This window comes from Misgurnus anguillicaudatus, chromosome 21 (genome assembly GCF_027580225.2).
Source record: "Misgurnus anguillicaudatus chromosome 21, ASM2758022v2, whole genome shotgun sequence".
Classification (NCBI taxonomy): Eukaryota; Metazoa; Chordata; class Actinopteri; order Cypriniformes; family Cobitidae; genus Misgurnus; species Misgurnus anguillicaudatus.
The window spans coordinates 9,545,382-9,569,779 of NC_073357.2; the positions used below are offsets into that span (position 1 = coordinate 9,545,382).

The 24,398-nt window shown below is 34.6% G+C and overlaps 1 protein-coding gene across 1 annotated transcript in view; it reads right to left on the reverse strand.

The window, feature by feature from the left end:
* Window positions 1-6,241: 6,241 nt before the first annotated feature.
* chsy1 (chondroitin sulfate synthase 1) overlaps window positions 6,242-24,398 on the reverse strand; it is a 70,757-nt gene continuing 52,600 nt past the window's right edge. Inside the window, exon 3 of the mRNA XM_055188013.2 lies at window positions 6,242-9,122. Within this exon, the coding sequence (XP_055043988.1) occupies window positions 7,527-9,122 (1,596 nt within the window). The 3' untranslated portion in view covers window positions 6,242-7,526. The remainder of the gene's footprint in view (window positions 9,123-24,398) is intronic.

Below are 24,398 nucleotides of genomic sequence, written 5' to 3' on the forward strand. Positions count from 1 at the left end.
CTTGAAATAAGTTACATTTTTTCATAAACATACACAACTAAAAAATATTTGTATTTTTGTCTTGTTTTCAGTAAAAATATCTAAAAACTCTTAAATTGAGATGTGTTTTCTTGATGAGCAAAATTACCTAGGAAAATAAGTCTAGTTTTTAGACCAAAAAAATCAAATGTAAGTGATTTTGTGCATAAAACAAGCAAATCTGCCAATTGTGTAAGAAAAAAAAACATTTTTCTTAAACACTAAAGTCTAAAAACTAGACTTACAATTTCTACAGTGTCCCAACTTTTTCTCATTTGGGGTTGTGAGAAAAAAAATAATGGAATAATTTACAAATCTCATAAACATATTTTATTCACAATAGAATATAGATAACATATCAAATGTAGAAAGTAAGACATTTTGAAATGTCATGCCAAATATTGTCTCATTTTGGATTTCATGAGAGCTACACATTCCAAAAGAAGTTGGGACAGGTAGCAATAAGAGGCCAGCAAATTTAAATTACTTCATTTTAAGATTTTGTACAAAAAGACTCCATATCTCCTAAAAAGTTTTATATTTATCTTTTACACTGCAAAAAAAGACTTTCTTACTTATTTTTCTAAAAACAAAAAAAATACTATCTAAAAATTCTTAAATTAAGATGTATTTTCTTGATGAGCAAAATTACCTAGGAAAATATGTCAAATTTTTTGACAAAAAAATATAAACTTTAAGTAAATTAGTGCTTAAAACAAGCAAAAAAATCTGCCAATAGAATAAGAAAAAAATCTTGAAATAAGTTACATTTTTTCATAAACATACACAACTAAAAAATATTTGTATTTTTGTCATGTTTTTAGTAAAAATATCTAAAAACTCTTAAATTGGGATGTGTTTTCTTGAGGAGCAAAATAACCTAGCAAAATAAGTCTAGTTTTTAGACCAAAAAAATCAAATGTAAGTGATTTTGTGCATAAAACAAGCAAATCTGCCAATTGTGTAAGAAAAAAAAACATTTTTCTTAAACACTAAAGTCTAAAAACTAGACTTACAATTTCTACAGTGTCCCAACTTTTTCTCATTTGGGGTTGTGAGAAAAAAAATAATGGAATAATTTACAAATCTCATAAACATATTTTATTCACAATAGAATATAGATAACATATCAAATGTAGAAAGTAAGACATTTTGAAATGTCATGCCAAATATTGTCTCATTTTGGATTTCATGAGAGCTACACATTCCAAAAGAAGTTGGGACAGGTAGCAATAAGAGGCCAGCAAATTTAAATTACTTCATTTTAAGATTTTGTACAAAAAGACTCCATATCTCCTAAAAAGTTTTATATTTATCTTTTACACTGCAAAAAAAGACTTTCTTACTTATTTTTCTAAAAACAAAAAAAATACTATCTAAAAATTCTTAAATTAAGATGTATTTTCTTGATGAGCAAAATTACCTAGGAAAATATGTCAAATTTTTTGACAAAAAAATATAAACTTTAAGTAAATTAGTGCTTAAAACAAGCAAAAAAATCTGCCAATAGAATAAGAAAAAAATCTTGAAATAAGTTACATTTTTTCATAAACATACACAACTAAAAAATATTTGTATTTTTGTCTTGTTTTCAGTAAAAATATCTAAAAACTCTTAAATTAAGATGCTTTTTCTTGATGAGCAAAATTACCTAGGAAAATGTGTCAAATTTTTTGACAAAAAAATATAAACTTTAAGTAAATTAGTGCTTAAAACAAGCAAAAAAATCTGCCAATAGAATAAGAAAAAAATCTTGAAATAAGTTACATTTTTTCATAAACATACACAACTAAAAAATATTTGTATTTTTGTCTTGTTTTCAGTAAAAATATCTAAAAACTCTTAAATTAAGATGCTTTTTCTTGATGAGCAAAACAAACCAAGAAAATACATCTAGTTTTTTGACCAAAAATATCAAATTTAAGTGATTTTGTGCATAAAACAAGCAAAAAAATCTGGCAATGGGGTAAGCAAAAAAAAAAACTCTTGAACATTTTTCTTAAACACTAAATTCAAGAAAAATTCAAGAAAAATTTTGCTTACCCCATTGGCAGATTTTTTTTGCTTGTTTTATGCACAAAATCACTTAAATTTGATATTTTTGGTCTAAAAACTTGACTTATCGTTTTGGGTCGTTTTGCTCATCAAGAAAAAGCATCTTAATTTAAGACAAGACAAAAATACTAAGAATTTTTTTCTTGAAAATCATTTTTTGCAGTGTAATTTAATCATTTTTACATATATTTAGAGAAAACAAGACAAAAATACTAAGTAAGAAAGTCATTTTTTACATAGTTTCCATTGACATGTGTCCAGTCTCCTTCATAACATTAAGCTTTGCCTTTGTTATCATTTTAAAAATGTGATCTCTTGTGGTATTATTCTACATATTGTGCCTTTAATTAATATATTGTTTAACTCTAGCTAAAATTCTGTTTCACGCTGTAACGCTTTTATATAGAGATTTTCTAATGCTTTTTAAACCTATACTGGAAAAAAATGCAGCATGAAGGTTTACAAGAAAAGTTGACATAAAGTAAAAAAAATCAACTTTAATTTAAGATTACTTAAAAACAAGTAACAGAGCATTTTTGTCAAATAAACATATATTTTTTATTATTTTTTACATCGTAACATTAAAAACTAAATGGTAACAAAACAGTACTTAGTCACTTAAAGTAATTAATACCATATGAATATTCCTCTTCATGAGACACTGTTAGTACTATTAATATGGTATTAATGTGTTAGGATAAGTCAAATGTCACAAATAAAAGTAAAAGTGGTACAGTTGACTCTGTTTGAAAACCACAGAAATTTCAAGTACAGACAAGAACTCCTGTCAGTTCTCTGACAAACTCTCTAAACCTGTTCGTTTCCTGCACACACCTTTAAAATAACATTCCCTGCGTGCGTAAGCAGGGCACCAGAGGAACAATATCAAGTGCGGTGGGTCAATTGAAATGAAACATTGCGAGATTATGTGCTGAATCACATGCAACTCTATAGAAATTACCCAATCACACAGAACCATTGCGTAAACATGACTCAGATTTCAGTAAAAGATTGAAAACCTCAAAGTAGATAAGAAACCATTCCCATAATACTTGAGAAAAAGGGTTGAGATACAGGGTTGTGTGCCAAAACCTGAGATGCCTAGTTGTCTGGATAGGCAACTGCCTTCTGAGGCAGCATATTGAAATAACCTTTTATAGTTAATAAGATGTGTAACGTCTTACGTGTATTTATATAAAACCCACATTTTTGGGTAATGCATTATACTATTGGTTAAAAATGTGATGTAAGCCATTATTTCTTTGGTATAGTACACGTATATTGTCCAGATATACCTGAAATGTCTCATGCCTACTGTAGGGTCTTTGATGAGGGAGGGCGTTTATTTATTTTTATTTTTTCACCTCGCTAAGATATCAAAATCTTCAAAATACTACCTCTAAAAGATATGTGTTCATTTTAAAATGTAGTTCTCAAGAGCCCCTTTGTTTTTACTAGGTTTTTTTTACCGTCCATTAAATTGTTTCATAATTCTAATGGTTTAGTAAACTTCCAAGTTGTTGCAAGGAATTAGTGTAGAGACGGGAAAAAATGGAGTACCGGCTAACATTCCAGAAAATTAAGGAAGGCCCCATAGCTGCAGCTGGCAACAAGCATTACCTTCATGAAGTCTTCTTAAATTTTCTCCATCAGCTGACACGTGTGGTTGTAAGGCTACGTGTGTAAACATTAGAAATTGGAGAACTCCCATGTAAAAGGTAAAGCCTTTTTCTTTGGCTGAGACCCATGCCTGTTGATTATTTCAAACAAATAAGCTGCCTTTTATTAGCCTAGATATCTAAGTTAATAAAGTTAACTGGGACATGCTGTGGATTACCTCTAAAAAGGATCTTGACTCACCTGTTAGGGCTGCTTGATTATGGACGAAACCAAAATTATGATTATTTTTGTAAAAATCATTATTGCAATTATTTAAAGGAACAGTATGTAGGATTGGGGCTAAAACTGGTACTGCAATCACACAACTGGTGACCAATACACAACATGACAACATAAACATCAGTTGAGGGCTGCAACTCAATTTTTAAAATGACAATATCCTGGCCAGGCCACTGTTGTCAATGATATAAGTATTTGAAATGAAAATGATTTCTTAATGTCTAGTAACATATCAGGGCCATTTTATGATTGATATAAATTTCTTACATACTTTTCCTTTAACACGATTACTTATTGACTTAAAAAACATGCATTTATTTAACATTTTAATTAACGCGGGATTAAATGTAACGCAGCTACTTGACATATTTATACAGGCCAAGCAATGTGTTTTTGGTCTTTTTCTCTTACTGTCAGAAGATGATGATCTGTGAATTCGTGAAAAGTTTTGATCCGTTTTGGTTAAGATATTGAGCATTGGAGAGGCATGGAAGTACATTTCTTCATCTTATGTTTTTTTTTCCGATTTCTTAGTTGGGTGTGTTATTGTAATCACTGTCTTGTTACCTAAAACATAACACCATTTTGAAACATGTCAGCAACTCCTAGTAACTGATAGCTGGGATTGAAATAACTTTTACACAGCGGGGTTAATTGTAACACAGTGTTACAACTAAGCCTCCATTGTATTATGATAATAAAAACAATGCAAATACTATTAATCAAAATGATAACTGTTAATACAATATCAGGGGAAATATACTAGTTTAAGTGGATCAAAAAGGTTTATCAAAGTTGTTTTAAGACAAGAACTTGTATTGGGTATTGGTTTTAAGACAATTTTTTGGAAAGGTTTTGATCCACTTCAAATGTTGACTAGTGTTATTCACAATTATGGATTTTTTTGTCTTTATTGTGCAGCCCTTTTCAAAAAAATCTATTTATATGCAATGATGCATAATACAATAATGGTTAGATGAAGGATCATAGATGGATGAATGTGTGGATATCTATCTATTATAGGCAGATATACAAACAATATCCAGCTTTAGTATATAGACAGAACTTTATTGAATTACTTATGTTAAAACTACATTTTCTAGCAGGCAATATATGAAACCTTCTGTTTGTTACAATTTACCCCACTTTTGGGGTAAGTTGTAACGTGTGCACTCCTTTCACTTTCGGTGTAATTGTACGATACTGGTAGGTCCCACAAACAAACTTTAAGTGTTAATTTGTAGCAGAGATGTGTGTTGATTGCGTAAAAAATATTAATCTGACCTAAATATTTTTTGAATGATAGAGCCAAAGTCAAAAAGCTACACGTGTCAAAGCAGTGGTGCCTTCGAAGTGCCTTATAAATTGCATACTGCTGGACCAAGGTGTGTGTGTATTTTAATTGCACAATAATTGTTATAGCTCTATTATCTTGTTTTTGTAATCGTTTGACTCAAAAATTGAAAATAAAAAACCGATAAATTGCACAGCCCTATCATCTATCAGTTTGTAAAAAGCAAAGTTTGCCTTTAGGGTGATGCACTTTCAATGGGAGTCTATACTATACATTGCACCATTAAAATGATGTAATATTTGAAGAGTTTCGTTACAAAACGAGATAACCACCGTTTTTTTAATTGTTCAGAAATCGTGTTTTTTGGTTGTGCATTCCAATTAATTTCAATGCAACTGCAGTTGGTTTGTTTTGATTTAAACCTTCATAACTTAAAAAATACTGCTAAGTAGCACCATAAAACAAAATAATAACATGATAACATAATATTAAACATGTTTTGACAAAAATGTGAAAAAATGGATTTATCTCGTTTTGCAACGAAACTCTTCATTTGTTAACATACGTTAACATGACAATTCTTTTGAACTAATCTGACTTAAGACTAATGTGATAGAACTGCAGAAGTCATAATAAAACATACCTTAAATGCACTGCTGTAAATAAAAGCAGCTAGATAAATAGGTAAAATATTTCAATGAAGCTAGAAAAATTGTCCCAGCACACATGTAACTGAAGAAATAATACAAGTGCTTTATCAAAAATACGATGTGCACATATTTATATTATAAATATATTATTTTGTAATCAGAAGCTTTTAGATTTCAAAAATAAAGCATAACACGTTTTCAAAACGTATGATCATTTTAAAGTGTTGGTTTCATGGCAGTTGGATATTAAATAAGCATCAAACAAACTAGAATAAAATCGAAATGTTTTAACTAAATGTAGTGGAATATAGCATCACACAACACATTTTGATAAACATTTTTTATTTTATTAAATATAAAACTTTTTCCCAGTTGTATTGAAGCTAACAGAGAACAGATGTATGAAAACGGCACAAAAACCCAAAACAAATAAAAAGTACTGTGGGAGATCGGTCTTTATATCAGAAGGTAAAGAAGCAGATTAGGCTGATCAACCTCATGGAGTGCATGGCTCAATCCCAGGTGAACGGCCTGTACGTATCCTTACAAAAATTCAATAACAAACAGGATCAAACGACTTTGATCAAATTACATGAGAAAATAATTGTCTTCATTTTGTCGTGGATTGTTGCTTATATACTTTAACAGAGCTTTGTAGTATAGAAATCTGATCATAGGTACCTCTATCCTACAGTAAAATGTATGTCCTGCTCGACCGCTTTAGGTTCAGACACACACACACAACATACAGTAAATCCATACACACGCACTTTCAAACAAATATCACCTACAGCAACTGTGCAAAAAGTCTTTGGTAATTAAAGTAACTTGAAATAGAAAGAGGAGACCAAACAGGAACAAAAACACTACCCTTGACTGAGATGGTTATACAATCTCTAATATACATAACCTCAGTCTGATATCGTACATGACTTAATGTTCAATAAATTAGACAGTGGGAATGAGTTGGAAAGATCTACATCCAGCAGTTTAATTCACAGAGATCAATAATAAAAACAAAAACTTGATGAAAACAAAACAGTGTTATCTTAAAAAAAAACTAACGAATAAAAAACAAAACAACGCAACCCCCAGAAAATCTACTGGAAATAAACTAAATAAACAAAAGATGAACATTTTGATCAATGGCCCTTAATTGTCACAATTAAGATTGTTACGTAGATCACCTTTCCAGAGTTCAAACCGCTTGTTCATAGCTTTCTGTAAACATTCACAAATAAACATTAACCATTTTGCCAGAGACCACATCCTCGCATCTTAATCGAAACTCTTGTGATGCATTGACAGGTGCGCTGATCAGCGAGGTACACAGCAGTCTTTACATGAGGTGCCATAAATATAATGCTCATTTTGGATTTGTAAAATAGATCTCTTCAAATGTTACGCCATACTTCGAAGTTCATTACTTTTACAATTTGCAACATTGCTAAAAAACGTCGAGTCTGAATTTTCAGGGTTTTTTTCTGCTCCTGTGTACTTTACAAAACGAGTTATTTCAAAATATATCCACAGTCTTTTCTGTAAAAAATAAATAAGGTAGTTAAAAAACATCATAAAGAGGAAGACAGACAGATCTGCACTTGTTGGGTCTATTCTGTCCTCGTTGATCCGTTATTAGAGTTCGAGATCCTTCGGAAACCGTGGTCGTTCTTCTCCAACCACAGTTCTGCCAGTTGCTGCGTCGAGCCATGCGAGGACGCTTTGGAACCTAGGCACATTTTGTACTGTTTGGGATCTAGGTTGGGGTCGCAAACAACGGGGTGATGGACGTGCACGATACCAGTGTCCGTGCTACGGAACAGCTTAATCCCAGACTGGACAAATTTGTTGAAGAGGTCCACATCCTCTAGTCCCCAACCTTGGATCGAGGTATCAAAGCCACCGGCTTTGATCAAGTCTCCTTTGTATACACAGACGATACCAAAACCATAGTGTCTCCACAAGCCTGTTTTGGATGTGAACACGTAGTGGTTGTCACTGGGAACCTTACCCGCGTAGACAACCTTTGGGTCATACTGGCTAAAGATGATGGGAAAGTATGTCTGTTCCCCAAGTATGGTGTTTCCACGACATCTGTTCAAGAAGTCAGGAGTAAACAGTAAGTCCACATCACAGTAGAAGAGTAAGGAATCATTGGTGAAGTGGGCCGAGCCGACCTCCAGGGCCAGAGCACGAGAGAAAGGGCCAGATACTGGCTTGATCTCCATATCGGTTTTTGGATACTTCATGTGATACTCCCTCATAAGCTCGATCTGCTTGATACGCTCCGTGTTGTTGTCCGTGCTAAAAAGCAGAATCAAAAGCTTGACGTTCTGGTTGGGGATGAGGCAGATCTTCTCGAAGTTGGCCATAAAGCGAACAAAGATCTCGTAGCGTCCCGCCAGCGGTACAAGAATGTTGATCTTCTTCTCTTTGGGTTCGTGCTGTTCTACACCTGGACCGCTAAGCTTGAATGGAACAAGCATCTTGAGAGAGTTTGACAGGAAAGAGAGCGAGTCCGAGTCCTGGTTGATCCTGGCAGCCAGCACTCTAGCGTCCATTTCCTCCTCCTCTAAAAACTGAATCTTGCTGAAGGTCTGCTGCAGATAGGCATGTCTCCTAACTGGCACAGTCATGGTCTTGCCCTTATGCTTTTTGTAAAGCAGAAGCAGATCAAGTACGTACTCTGCCCCGTACATTGGGTTCACTCTTCGATATCCGTACTGGATTTCTTTGAAGTCAATGACTCTACCTCGCGTCTTGGCATTGGCGTTAATCATCTCCATAACCTGCATGATGATGTCGTCCAGCGCCATCTTTTGCGAAGAGTCAATTCCACGACGTGGAGGTTGTCCGTCTGAGGACGAGAAAATGTACTTCCCTGTGAGGAACTCCCATTCTAGGACCTCCTCTCGTTGATGGGGATGGAAACGCATGAAAGAAGGAGGCATCCCCAGCTCAAGGTCTTCCTTGTGCACCTCCGTGTTGCTGTATCGACTCATCTGAACAATCTCACGATGGAGCTGGATGGTGCGGTGGCGTAGTTCAGCGATCTTGCGGCTCAACATGTAGCTATGTAGGCGATACTGGTATGGTGGGTTCTTGTTGGGATGAAGAGTTATGGCCCTGTGTATTTTACTGTTGTGGAGATCACGGATGTAACCCTTCTTGTTTGGCTCGTAGTTTTCATAAAACAGTTGCTGCATCTGGAAAAATAGAGGAGGACAAAAAGAGTATTAATTAGTACATTCTTTACTTTCTATGATAAATCAGCCAATAGATAACGAATCACACAATATTTGGCAATTTTGATAATGGCCACTTTATGAAAATATAGTTATTAATGTGTGTGCTTAATATTTTTAGCTTATTGTTTTATCAAAGTGCCAAACAGGATGCAAAAAGCAAGTCTGCCCTAAGACAAAGAAGGTTGGAAAGTGGCCACAAGGCCAATCATTGAATCAAATGTGATACAGTGATATGTGTAGAATTGCAGACCTGTCTGAGAACTTTGGAAGGTGATACACTCACTAACAAATAGTCACAGGACCTGACTAACCCATTTCTATGCTGATTTAGTGGTTCAAGCACACACAGGCGAAAGACCAAAAGCTATAACAAAGTTCACTTAAGAAGAAAAAGAACAGCAAGAAAGTCTCAATGATTTATTAAGTCCCTACAATGATTTATAACAGAATTAAAATGATTTATTCAACAGTTGCGTGTTTGGCATACCTATTGGTTGAACAATATGGATTGTTTGATTGCCAATGCCAGAAATTATAACAATAGTGGCTGATGCCCAATTACCGATACCAACACCTAAATATAGGTTATATGCTAATTCAATGTAATAATAGTAACAAAACTGTCAACAGATAAAAAAAACTATGCATAACAGAAAATGTTTTGAGTAACTTTTACAAAGCGTCAATAGTAGAACTTCAGCCTAAATGCTAGTATATAGCATTAACTAACATATAATGCTAACTCAGTCACAATTTTGTTTTTAGCATTGTAATATAACATTGTAATTAATTTAATGTGTAATTTAATGTTGGGGCGTACATCTTGACGGTAAAGTCACAGTCGGTATTATGCCTTTTTTCCATTGGTCATTGTATGCATGATGTTTACATAAGGAAGAAACAATAGTGTTTGAGGCTCAAGATCATGTCTTTACTATGTGCACAACTCCTTTTATTCATTTATTCCTAGGTAAATACGGGTTTACATTTTACCAAACCTTTAATGTCTTTCAGGGCTGCCTATTAATTGCTCAACCAAGTAATAACTTGTAATCACCGAAGGCACAAAAAAAATGTGTTTCCAATTCCAACCCATGCTCTATTAGCTTTAGTTGAAGACAATAGGGGTGTGTGGGACACACATTGCCAACGATCAAGGTTAGGCTGATCTGGGAAAGCCTCGCTCCAGCTGAGATCTCTGTAGTAGTCACTACATTATTAACAACCCCTAATTAACCAAACCCCAGGTCTCCTCTTTATTCTTAAGCCACTTTATGACTCATCATAAAAATTCCATCACAGCCATTGATGTGATCAGGCCATTCATTAAAATTGCAAGTTAAATGGCAAGTCATTAAATGGCTTTTAAACAGAGACAGAAGTAGTAGAGGTGTAGCCAAACAGAGAAGTCGATCTAAGAGCTTTGAAACGGGAGCTAATAGTTTCAACTCAAAATTGGGTTTCACATGCCATGACAAGTCGCATTACTGCTATTATCAGAATTACAGGAGCTTCTTCGTGCCCCAAAGCCACTACTTACAACCAGCATTTCAGCAGATGCTTTTATCAAATGTGACAATCTACAGTGTACATTGACTTCCACAGTAGGAAAACAAATACTATGGAAGTCTTTGGGTATCGTCAACTGTGTGCACACCATTATTTATTCAATATCTTCTTTTGTGTTCAACAGGAGGTTAAGAAACAACATGGGGGTGAGTAAATGGTGACAGAATTTTCATTTCTGTGTGAACGATCACTTTAAGTACTGTACCACATGAGTAGCTCTCAAAATACATTAAAACTGAAGACTTATGCATTTGGGGTCAAAACGTTGAACCCTTTCAACCAGTGCAGAATGACATATATGCCTTTGGGACAAGGCATTGCCAAACAAGGACAAGGTTCCCAGCAATTCGACTGCAGTCCTGAAGGACCATTTTCCCACAGTTTAGTTCCAACTCTAAACAAACACACCCCGTCTGTAAATTTCAAGTAATCCTGAACTTCAATTAGCTTTTTTTGACTAAGGATGGGCCTTATTTTACAGAACACTAGATCTCGAGATGTTGACTATACCCTGTAGCCAAAGAAGGTTGGAACCTACAAACCTACTGTTACCAACTCAGATATTTTCCCAACACAGCGAATCGCCTATTAGGCCATGAGATGGATTAACAGTCATACTTAATTTCTTTAGTATGCTATAGAATGACTTTCGCAACTAAAGCGCAGCATCCTGCAGTTGACACTAATGAAAACATTTAGACTACGCTGACATTCGGATACCAGACTTGTCTCTGTAATAAAGATGCCAAAGAAATGAACTCAAGCTGGCCATGAATTACCAGCGCGTCATGGAGCAAATGTGCTGCCGCTGTGATAGCAATGCCATCCGACAGCCCTGAGCTTAAACAAATGCATTACAACAAGACACAATCACTTTGTAACAGATAAGACAGTATAAATTCCCACGGGTGTGCGACAACATCGGTCTGCTTTTTGTCAGGGGAAGGCAGTTTTCCATTAGGGTTTCACTTCGGTAAGTTTAAAGTCAGAAAGTATGTATATATCGCGTTTATATCGTAATGGCTTATTTATTTTGTTAGTAATAATGTTAATGCTCGTGAAGTTGAAGATTAAAATGAGTTTATTAATCTGTGGCAAAATTTTCTCACCTGCAAATCCCTGAAGAATCAATTCGTTTTGTAATTTTTTTGCTATTTAAAAGCTGCACAAACTTTTTTATTTAAGGCTTAAAATATCAAAATCAAAAAGATTATATTAGTAAAACACTGTGGTAGTGTGTGGTTTTTGCACTTTTAAAAATAAACTTGTACATGTGAATACCCCAATTTGGTGCCTTATCTAGCTATAATAGGTGTAAAAATCGAATTGAGTAATATTTATGTTTTTAGTCGATTAATAAAAAATAATCACCCGATTAATCGATTATGAAAATAATTGTTATTGCAGCCCTAACGTCCATGCCTTCCTAAATCGCCTCATTCAAACACACCCCCATCTATATTCATCATGGTGTGTGAAGATTTGCAAAACACCACCCAAATGTATACACGGAGGTGGCAAGCATAACTTTTATTCTCGCTGTAGTATTGTTCCCAGCGTTGCCATGTTGTGGAGACACTATGCTTTGGGGTTTTTTTTTTGGTTCATGGTCACATATTTGAAATATAAGCTCCCAGTCATAAGTAGCGAGGGTATATTTGTAGCAATAGCCAACAATATATTGTATGGGTCAAAATTATACATTTTACTTTATGCCTTAAATCAATAGGATATTAAATAAAGATCATGTTCCAAAAGGATATTTTGTACATTTCCTACTGTAAATATAATAAACCTTTATTTATCATTAGTTATATGTTGCTAAGGAATTCATTTGGACAACTTCACAGTTCATTTCACTTTTCTTAATATTTACATTTTTTGCACCCACAGAGATTCCAGATTTTCAAATAGTTGTATCTCGGCCAATATTCTCTTATCTTAACAAACCATACACCAGTGGAAAGTTTTTAAATTTAGATGATGTATAAATGTACCCCTATGGTTTTGTGGTCCAGGGTCACATACGATGTGGGGTGTAACATTTCCGTCACATGCACTGGATAGCTAGCCAATCAGATCACAGCACGCTTTTCAGAATAAAGAGCTTTGAAAAATCAAATACGTTTCAGAAAGATAAGCATAGAGGAGCAACGATAATGTATGGTATATGGAAAATAATGTGTTTTTTGAGCCTTACAGGATATAAACACACTGCACAACACCAAATACACAAAATTATGTTTGTTTTAGCAACATCATATGACAGCGTGGTGGCGCTGGGAACGGTGCTGCGGCGAGAATCAAAGTTATGCGTGCCTTATGCTTGCGGTGTTGTGCAAATCTTACAACACCATGATGTATATAGATGGGGGCGTGTTTGAATGAAGAGATTTAGGAAGGCATGGACATTTGGGCTGCAACTAACAATTATTTTCATAATCGATTTATTAGGTGATTATTTTTTTATTAATCGACTAAAAACATAAATATTACTCAATTCGATTTTTCTTTTTAAGTCAGAACATTTTAAGTACAGACTGAAATTGAAACTGTTATTCAGTAAATATCATTTCATATCACAATATGGCTGATCAAACCTGGTCATACAAGTTTTGTTGATTTCAATGACAGAGAAAAAAATATTTGACATACAGTGCGTCATACAGTATACATTTACTTTATTCTGCATGGGTGTTCCTGGGTTCAAACCAATGACCTTTTGCGCTGCTTATGCAATGCTCTACCACTGGGCTATACAGTATTGTACTGTAATACTGTTTACTGTGGCAGCATTCATACATCAAAAGGGAGAGTCCTTGCCATGAGATGCATGTAATGCATTCATTTTTATGCATTAAAGTTTGTTGACATAAATAAATAAATATATCAGAAAAACTGTTGCGTTGTCAGATTAGGTCACGCTCTATTTTTGTGAACAATGTCGCGACAATGTCTGGCGGCAACATTCTCACCGAATCGGAGTTAATCAGCTCAGACGTGCTGTATCTAAAGGGGAAACATGTATTGCTTTTCCTGGGAAAGGCCGGTACACTCAGTTACCCTTTAAATCCGCACTGAGGGGATTTGCTCTGAATGGTAGCAGCATAAAAGAAACTATGCTAAAATCAATTCAAAGCAAGTCAAATTTATTTCTACAGCAAAAAACAGATCCTTTTCATCTACTTAATACATATTTAACCTCTTGTCTCCGACAACCTGTCTTCATTCTGCCACTGTACTACTACTGTACACAACACCCACTTTTCATTATTAATTAATTAGTGATGCATAAAAACAATTACTTTAAATTATTATCGTCTTTTCTAGTCTAGATTACGGAAGTGCAATGAGCAATAAATGGCCTTTCATGTAACATACAAAATTAACATGGCATTGATTGCTTTTGCGTGAAATTGATTCTCACTAGCCTGCCTTGCTAGGATGGTATCCAAAGGCTCCACAGGAACCATGGAAGATGTGTTATGACAGACCACCACTCGGCAATGTTGGGTAATTAGTGTGGGAATCAACGGCAAGTGAAATCTGACATGGAGAAGTACATCCTGCAACTCAGGCATGTGATGCAAGATTACACCTCTGATTCAATTCATCCGAACTGAGCTCAGATAACTGTAACCTGAGAGCGTTAAGGCCGACAGTAACAGTAGTTACTGGTTTTAACTTGCGGCAGATAAGATTCAATAATTCGTTAAAAATTGCTTTCTAAATAACTCTTTATATAGGTCTAAAAGCTACAATATACAAATACATTTATTTGAAAATACATACAACCACATTATTTTTTTCCCCGTTTTGTTTGTTTGTTTGAAAGCAGAGGGTCTGTTCTTTGATTTGATATATTTGTGTTTATATATTTATAGAAAAGGGCATTCCTGGAAGGCATTTTGTGAAACTTTTGTGAAAATTACAAAAAATTATGAAAGAAAAGGCTGGCGGGGAATGAGTTAATTTTGAATGGACTAGTGTTTGAAGTAAAGGACATTACATAAAATGAAATACAGTGATGTATTATCATCACTATACAGATATTTTCATAGAATTTTTCTTTTACATCTGAACACATGTTTGTGTCATGTTAGCTATAAACTGACTTTTAGGCTGCAGTGCTCCTGGCACGTATATACTATATACATATATACATACACAAAATATAATAACATTAAAAAATTACATACAAATAGTATCATCTACATTTATGTACTTAAAATAAGATCTGATTATGCGTTTATGTTTAAAAAGTAAACAAGCAAATCATATATGGTGATATTACAATGTTAATATTAATGTTTTTAATTAAAGGAAACATAAACAAGCACTTTTTATACTGAATGTCTACCACCATGTTGCATTATAATTATTTTAATGACATACAGTATATTATTTTAAATAAATACAGTATGTTGTCAACCATATCAGTGCCTTGAAGAATTAAAAGCATTAGTACTGATGAATACAGACAGAATGGTGTACATGATGATCAGAACCTCAAATTATAGCAATTCTTTTATAGATAGATAGATAGATGGGTTTAATTGTTCCTACACATATATACAAAATAGCACTAGGGCTAAAAAAAATTAACGATTCCACAAACTACATATTTGTTAAATTGTGCAGTTATTACTTTGATTTGTTTGGAGAACAGAATTTTTCCCTGAGCAACTCTTATACTATTATCCACTCCAGTTTTACATCAACTTGAAAGGTGAAAACACTTTAAGAGCAAACAATGAAGCATCATTCAATCAACTTTATTGAAACGTTCAGATTTAAACAACCCCTTCAGAATCATTATATTTAAAAAAGTGTTAATCGGTTTGTCTTTGTATTTCTCCTTGTGAATGTTAATAGAGTTTAACAAAGTCTGTCTTATCGCAAGTCAAATGCTGGGTGCTCATATTAATCACTGGTCTCGCAACAGTGCTGTAATGCAATTTATTAGCAAATGTGCGTTTGACTGGGTAGGGTCTTAAAAATGCCAGAGCAAATGAAACTACACAAGGATTTATCTGCTGATGAATAAGCAACATCACAGCACAGCCGTCTATGTATAATACAGAAGCAACAAAAGTCAAATATATTTCTGATAAAACAACATCCCTGACAGAGAATTCAAAACGTCCAAACAAGCAGGATCATTTGCAAAGGGTGTTAACTCAAAGGATTGTGTAGTGAACCAATAGTAAATATTTCCACTCTTTAACTGGAAGCCATTACTTCTGATGTTAAACATATGTCATAAATGATTTGATGACTTACAACTTTACACTTCTGATAAACAGATGTTTCTTTCAAATACCTGATGCATGATGACTAGGGTTGGGTATCGAGAACCGGTTCCAAAAAACAACAACCGATGAATCGATATGACGCACGCATTTCGATACTGTATATAGTACAATGCTTAGTTTTCTTAATTGGATCACAATAATATCGTTGCCAGCTATTCTGCGTCATCCTGTTTTTAGCTGTTCTGCCTGTCCTGTTTGTTAAATTTGGTTCGGTTTAATTTTTAGCTAGAGGCAACAGAAAGTATAAATGTCGACCTTTTTGAAAGTAAAATAATATTGTATTTTATAAACTGCTATAACAATTTTTTCTTTTTAATATTTTCACCTCAGACACTTCCGTAAAAAACTTTAAAGTGTCTTATTTAAAACAAGATCAAAATTAGACCAAAAAAATTTGAAAGGGTGCATTACCTTTTTACCCCTCCCTTAAAAAGGGCTGTGCCAGGTAAAAGTTTAAACATTTAAAATAATCTTTATTAGTATGTTTTTTGAGAGATGTACCGTACTATATGCTTAATATAATACAAAGTATTAAATCAATACTTAAAATAGCTATAAAGAGAGATAAAGTTCGGGACCTGATTGATGTTAAAATAGTTATTAAGAACGTTAAGACAAGAAAACGGTCTTCCTCACGCTGACTGACAGATCCAAAACTTCCACATGGACGAACGAGTAATAAAAGAAAGAAAAAAGTTGAAAAGATATATCTCCTAGTATTGTTTTTGACTGTGTGTGTGCTAAATCTATTCGTTTTACCAGTGATTATACGGTATGGGTGGGGTGACTTTGAACCCTCAAAAATCTTTAATCACTTTTTGTCAGATTCCAACAAATCATACATTGCTTTGAAGTTTTTTTTAATAGAGAATGTCAAATAACTCATTTTTGAAAATGTGCTCATTCTGACGGATTTTGCCAGCACGGGTCACAAATTCAAATGATCTCATAGCTCCTGTCATTGTGTGATCAATGACTTTGGTGGAGAATGTTTGACATGCTTTTTCTTGCGCTCTGAAACGTCTCGTGAAAACATGTCGGCGTGCCACATTCAAAGCCAACATTATGCAACATCTGTAATGATGCAAACATATTACACATAAATCAGCTTTCCCTGCAAAAAAGATTTGTTGATTGGAAACAAAACATGTCCTTCCTTATCCAAAACGAGCAAAAACGAGAGAAAGGTTTGTTTATATGGACAATTTTATTAAATGTTAAAATACTTACAAAAAACTAACTTGAATAGTCATTGTCTTTTTACTAATTTTGTGACTCTAACTCCATTTTAAAGCCATGTTGGGTAAATATTGGACAGAACACACTGTTGGGTTCAAATTGACCCAATGCTGGGTTGTTTTAACTCAACTGCTGGGTTATTATAACCCAACATTGGGTAATTTGTAACCCAGCATGTGCTCTGTCCATGAGATAAAAATAAGCCAGTCATTTTTAGAGTGCAAGTGGCACAGAAATAACACACTTAACCTTTACTGTCAAATGTCAGCAAAAATCCCTCTACGACCGGGTTACATAAAGAAAAACGCTTATGGACCACAAAACTTGAAATTCTTCTGTCAATGATCTCAAATGTCCCTCATGTGATGTTACTGTATCAACAACACAGATTGACTTTTAGCAAAAGCCAACAATTTGTCCATCAGTGCATATGGATTGGATCATTCCGGCCAATAATTGGCCATATATTGACAAGGTCTACGTCTCTTCACAAAGGACAGTCTCAGAACATAATGAATGGTGATGAAGAAATGCCCAGCAGAGGTGGACGAATCTGTCACTGCCCTCTTTATTGAATCAATTCATGGGCACTGTCAAAGATATGCTCGTCTGACAATTGATAGCCTCATCCAACACCTGTCAACTAAACGGCCCCATACGGTGAGGAAAGAGCAGTGGCGTGTGACGGTAATAGGTATAGATTCTTGGAGGGTAGATTGGCAGTCAAGGTCTTACCGTTAACATCTGCTATAGCACTCGGACACAAATCAAATGTGGCTACTGCCGAGATTTCATTTATGGGCGTATTGGTGTGACCTTCCTTGACTTGTGTGTTTAAGTGGGGATAAACTAGGGCAAAATAAATAAATACTGTAATCAAACTCCCGAGCTTTAGAAAAAAACCTGTTGTATATACAAGACTTCCTAAATCTTAGCAACAAAGTGATTACATAACACACGATGCAGTCCAATCCGTCAAACTGCAGCACCAATGTCATTAAAATGCGCAATCAAAGCAACGCAATATGGGAGTACGTGTGTGAATGCAATATGGGAATCATTCCTGAAACAATGATTTATAACCAGTGCAACATCTTGGTATCTGGTGGCTGCAAACCAGAAAACATGGATGCAAGAAATAGTTCAAAACTTCCTGACACAAATTAATGTATAGCAATTTTAATCTTTATTAATACAATTATTTTTATATGAATGGGGTTCCAGTTACAATACAAATCTAAATTGTGTAATAAGAGGAAAGCAAGAAGTACCACTTCTTTCCATTTTGCAATGTGATCAAAATTATTAATAAAGCACTTCTCCAAATTATGTGCATTGATCTAAGACGACATGCAAAACAGAGCAGTATTTTATCCATTTAAACAACACAAGCAACGTTTATTGGAAGTTTGCCTAATTGCTGATTTTCACTCTGCATTTCTGAGGTCATTTTCAACTCTCTTACAATCTGTTAAAATCTATACTAAAACTGAAGGTAAAGACCAGAACAAAAACAGCAGATGCCATACTAAACACAGACACAGAAGCTGTCTGTTGTACGCTACGGCCAGACGTGGGTTTGACAGATAGGAAAATAAATTAAATCCGACTTCTATCTTTAGAGATAGCTGGAGTATTTCACTCATTGTAAACTTTCGATAAGCTCAAAAGAACAAGATAAACAGCCAATGAGAAGAGGCACCTGGCTCCACTGAAGAGCTCTGGTCTTCAGATACTAATTTCCTTCATACTGCACACATACGCAGTTACGCACCATTCACGAACCACTTGGCCAAGTGCAGCCTATGGGATCTTCTAACCACTTGGCCCAAGTGTCCTGTTGGCTAACTGCACTGATAACCATGGGCACGACTGAACTCGTTCAGATAGGAAATCTAAACAGGGAACCATGACGTCCAAACAAAACACACAATCACAAAAGCCTGCTATTCTGAATTGTGAAGAGGGCCCAGCCATATCATTAGTGGTAGTGGTGGTCAGCCCATGCTTTAGACAAGGGCTATCTTGATATCCAGTAGTAACATATGACCAGTAGGGAAGAGAGCTACTGTGGTATGTGGCAAAAATGTATAAATTATGCCAATGTTTAAACCTCTGTAGATAAATCCAGTGGCAAATAAATCAGTGGGCAACTACACATTTATAGTCATGTGAAAGATAAAAATATGATGTTTAAAAAGTCCATAGCTCTCCCATCCCTTTTGAAACGCACAGAGAAGCTACGGTAGCTGTCATAGGACAAACACGTCATCATCTGAGACAATGTAGTGACAAAGCATGCTCTGTAGAGCAGTTTGTCCATTTAGGAACATGCGGCGCAAAATGTAAGACGACCCGCGTGAATGTAGATAAAATGGCTCATGCTGAGATCATAAAAACATAACATAACATAGTTCATTATAGACCACAGAAAAAAATAGTTGTGTATATATGAAGAGTTTGGTTCAAAAACACAATTAACGACATTCTTTTTAAACGAGTTACCGCCAAAATCAGTTTTTTAAGTAAATTCTTAATTTTACGCAAAATCCAATATTCGCCCCGCTGTATTATTATGTCAGCTTTTCTCCCTTATTTCCCCAAACGCAACAAATGCCAATCCTCCTTCTCTGCAGAATGCAATAAATCCACTCAACAAATCACAGCGCACCATTCCACACACTGTAAACAACAATGGTGGTGCGTTGAATATACACTGAATCTTAGTTTTCCTCATATACTTTGTACTTCGTGATCAACAAACAAACAAAAACAAAATAATACTTTGATGGCATTGCTAAACCTGTGGTGGTTTTCTGTGATGAAAGAAACGTAAGCCATCAAAATCTAATAATTTACGTAAGAGGCACTCGGAAGACGGAAAAATTACGGCTGTTGCTTGTTCTCCCGACAGCATCAAACTTCTGTCATGTTAACACATTGACCCCAGGGGATCTTATGAAAAACTTTCCATTATTTTACTCAAAGATAACCAAAATCGAGCAGGACCAAAATATTAATCACTGTCAAAAAAGTTCAGCTACGACGTCCCAAGGATGACAGCAGCCGTGAAAGTGTTCTTAATATAACAAAGTATTTTTTGTTTCATTTTTTATCAGTGTATACCACTAGTCAACTAACTGAAAATAACATGGCAAAGATGAATGCACATTTATATATTGATTCAATAGATTTATAGCATTTTGTGGAAAATCTTTACCGAAATTAGTCAAAATGGATTTATTGTATTTTGGAACCAAACTCTTCATATTACATTGCATTTCTGTCAAGAGATCCTCCTAAAAGTAACACATTGCACCTTTAAACTCAAGTCCTTTATTCAGTCACTCAGCTTTGTTTTATTTTACTCTGCATTACTCGGTATGATGAAAGCTTTTCATTTTCTGCTAAGTGATAGTGTATCTGCGCCACGTACCATTACAATCCAAAACAAAACTGTGTCATCTGAAAGAAGGTATATTCAACCTGGTTCTGCTTTTTGTTTTTGTCATGATAACCAAGTTGCAAACCTATTTAATTTGCAATGAGCATCTCTTTATTTGAAGGGGTATGATAAAATGCACCATCCCACCAAGGAACAAAGTCAGACTGTTATACCCCTGGCAGTCACAGCCTTTGCAGAAGTAACACTAAATCTAACAGACTGAGGGAGTAAAGTAAGAAGAGATTAAAAAACAATAAAAAGCACAACTTTGGAAAATCTGACTTTTGAAGAGAGAAGAGAGGAAATTCCATATCAACACAAGGCTGGGATCAAACCGCAAGAAGGCCAGGAAGTGAAAGAGCTACCTGCTTCGTGGTGACCGAAAGCGTCCAAAACAGTCAGGAGTCGGAAAGTGAATAAAGAAAATAAACTCGTGCCTGGTGTGGATTTCAAAGCACCAACCAAATTAATCATCTGAGCCATATCAAAACAAAGAAAAGCAGTACGTTTGAACAGCAGAGCTGCCAAGATCAGTGATTTATGATGACTGCAATGCGGAAAAAGGCACTTTGTTTAATCTGATGTATTTCCATAAAAGAGGAAAGTCATTTCAGAGATGGAATAAGTTCATACATTTGATCAAATATTATAAAGAATTACTTTTCTTTTATTTGGAACATGTACAGATAAACTGTGCAGAAAGTGGTCAATTTTGATCTCATAGTGACTTATAGACTGCAACTTGAATAATTTGATGCATGGCACATTTCAATGATGTCTTTATAGTCTATCTTGCTACAATGAAATGGCAAGGAACGTGCAAGTCTTGTGTGAAGCGCTCTCTGAAAATACCAGTTCACCTTAAAGCATGAAGCAGTACCTACACAAAAGAGTTAAAGCATCCAAATCCTCAAAGGACTTGAGAAAACAGCTTCTGCAGAGGTGCACCTGCTCAATCTTGGTGGACATGCATCAAAAGCTCTCATCTTTCATCTCTATTCAAAGTGACTTCCATCCAAAGTCAGTGATGTTAAAAAAACACATCCTAGCAACAGCTGTTGTACCAGCGAATCAGCATAAAACCAAGAAAAATCTAATATACGTGAAAATAATTGAAACCAATTGAAACGCTCAGATGCAAAACCTTCCAAGTGCGTCTGACATGTTTTCTTGTAAATGAGCTTTTTTAATAAGCCTCTTAATGGATTCTGCAAACAAAACAGTATTTGTAAATGTGATTAAGTGAATTTGAAGCAAAAGTATTTGATAAATGTATAATACATGCTGAAAGAATTCGGTCAATATCATCATCTTATTTTTTCCGAGGTGGCGTTTAATTGTTATTCTTTGTAACAGCAACTTGATGTTATAGCTGCTATCAGTATTTTGAAGAAATCAGTGATTTGACGAACATTTGGAACGAACCATTTTTTTAAAAGAATAAAAATTGAAACTAATATAATATAAATATACAAATAAACGTTCACCTTTCCGCTGCATCCAAATAAACGCCTTTGTTGCCATCTCGGTTTACTACATAAACAATTAGTATATAATTTAATAACACATTTTTCTAGTTCCTGTGATTTTTTCATGTAAAGCTGCTTTGAAACAATGTAACATTGTAAAAAAAAAACACTATATTATTACATTTAAATAAAATTGCTAAAATCTAATGCAAACCTGTGACCATACAAATGAACTTTGATTTTTTTAAATAAATAAAAATAAAGTCACATTATTTTTTATTAAATATCTGTTTTACTCAGAAATACAGTTATCTGGTAACTATGCACAGCATAATATTAATTAAATATAGGCTGAAGGGTTAGTTCACAGCTAAATTAAAATTTTATCATAAATCGTAATTGACATAGTTGCCAGCATACAGACACAGAATAGGCTGGCAAGAAATGTTTGCATTTATACGGGCTGTTTAAGTATCGTTTACAATGTCTGTGTAATGTCTTAATAAAAAAACAAATAAAACAAAACAAAAAACGTTGGCAACAGCGTCAGCAGGTCACGTCAGCGCCGTAGTCTGCTCGTGAACGAGGACTGAAGGACCAAGAAGAACAATTTTTTTAAAAATAAAATCGTTTGTTTCTTTGCGCACAAAAAAAGTGTTCTTGTTGCTTCATAATATCATTTTTTGACTACTGATGGAACATGGACATTTTCATTCTTTTCCTGTTGTTGATTGGGAAAATATGGGACAGTAACAAGCCTCACTGTTTGCATCAAAAATATCTAAAAATGTGTTCTGAAAACAATCGAAGGACTTTGTGGTTTAGAACGACACGGGTTAATGAAAAAATATATAATTTTGGGGTGAACTAACCCTTTAAGTGTTTGTTATAAATAATATTTGTTTACCAAATATTGGTGTATTTTATGATACTGTTGTTCCTGTTGAAAAAATAAGCAATAAACCACAGGAGAAGCTCCTAAAATTTTACCGCCTAACCCCCTAGCGGTGTTCAGACTACTGCAACTGTAGGCCTCGTGTAGCTTATTGCTTTAATAGATATCAATGCTTTATGTATGAGAACAAGTGCAGCATTAGGTTTATGTTTGGAGATAATATACCAGCTGCCAAGCTTAGTGCAATAAAAATTACAAGCAAAAACAATTGTACATGTTGTAAAACGTGGTTGATTGTCCACTGTCTTCTTTTATGTGTGCTGGTATCGTGACTGAAAATTTAACACCAAACTGCATTTGGTGTGACTGACAATGGCATAAAATCAGGAATGACAAGTAAAATCTCTAATTTTTTACTGAACGCACAAATGACATCTGAAAGACTTTTAAAATTTTGATAATTACATCTCACAAAAACATCACACATTAGCCTTTTTTATACGTTTTTATACTTTTATATATTTTATTAGTATAAATTCAATCCATCTTTGTATGAAACCGGAAGCTTGGATGGTGTAACATCTCTAACGTCTCTAAAATTTCTATTTCTGAATGAGCTATTCCTTAAAATCTAAAAGAAAACGGCTGTTCAGATAAAATCAAGACATCAGTTTGGGGAACAGAAAGAACACAAGCTTGTTAGTCACGGAGGTTTGGAATGCAAAGAGGCTTGTAACTCAAACATGTGAAATCTGACAGGAAATGATGTATGAATGAGTGTATCTGACCATGAGAAGAGAAAATAAGGATGAAAATTGCATGAAGCAAGCGACCCTTAAGCTATAAGAATGAAATAGCCTATCATTTATGATTCAGTGCAATATACACACATTAAACCACACAGAAAGCTGGCTTAGAAAATGAGATAACGGTGCACAATGGAAGATTACATTCTTCATTTCATGGTGGGGTGAAGCGATGCGCAATAAACACCACAGATCAAATAAAATGTATGGGACTGTTCGGTAACAACTTCCTCCCTTTTTTAAATCATACACATGAAGTTCCTGTAAAGCTGGATCTGTATTTTTCATTAAGCCTGAAGCGTGTTAATGTATGCAATGACGCGTCTGCTCCAAGATGAACAAATAAAAAAAACGTTCTGCACTGGCCCTCATGCAGGAGAGTCCTGAAGTTTCCCTTCATGAAGGCTTATAGGGCGTACACACCAGTCCACATTCAACACTTTGCGCGAGTAGATTACATACAAAGTCAATAGAAAAATGCGAACAGATGCAAACT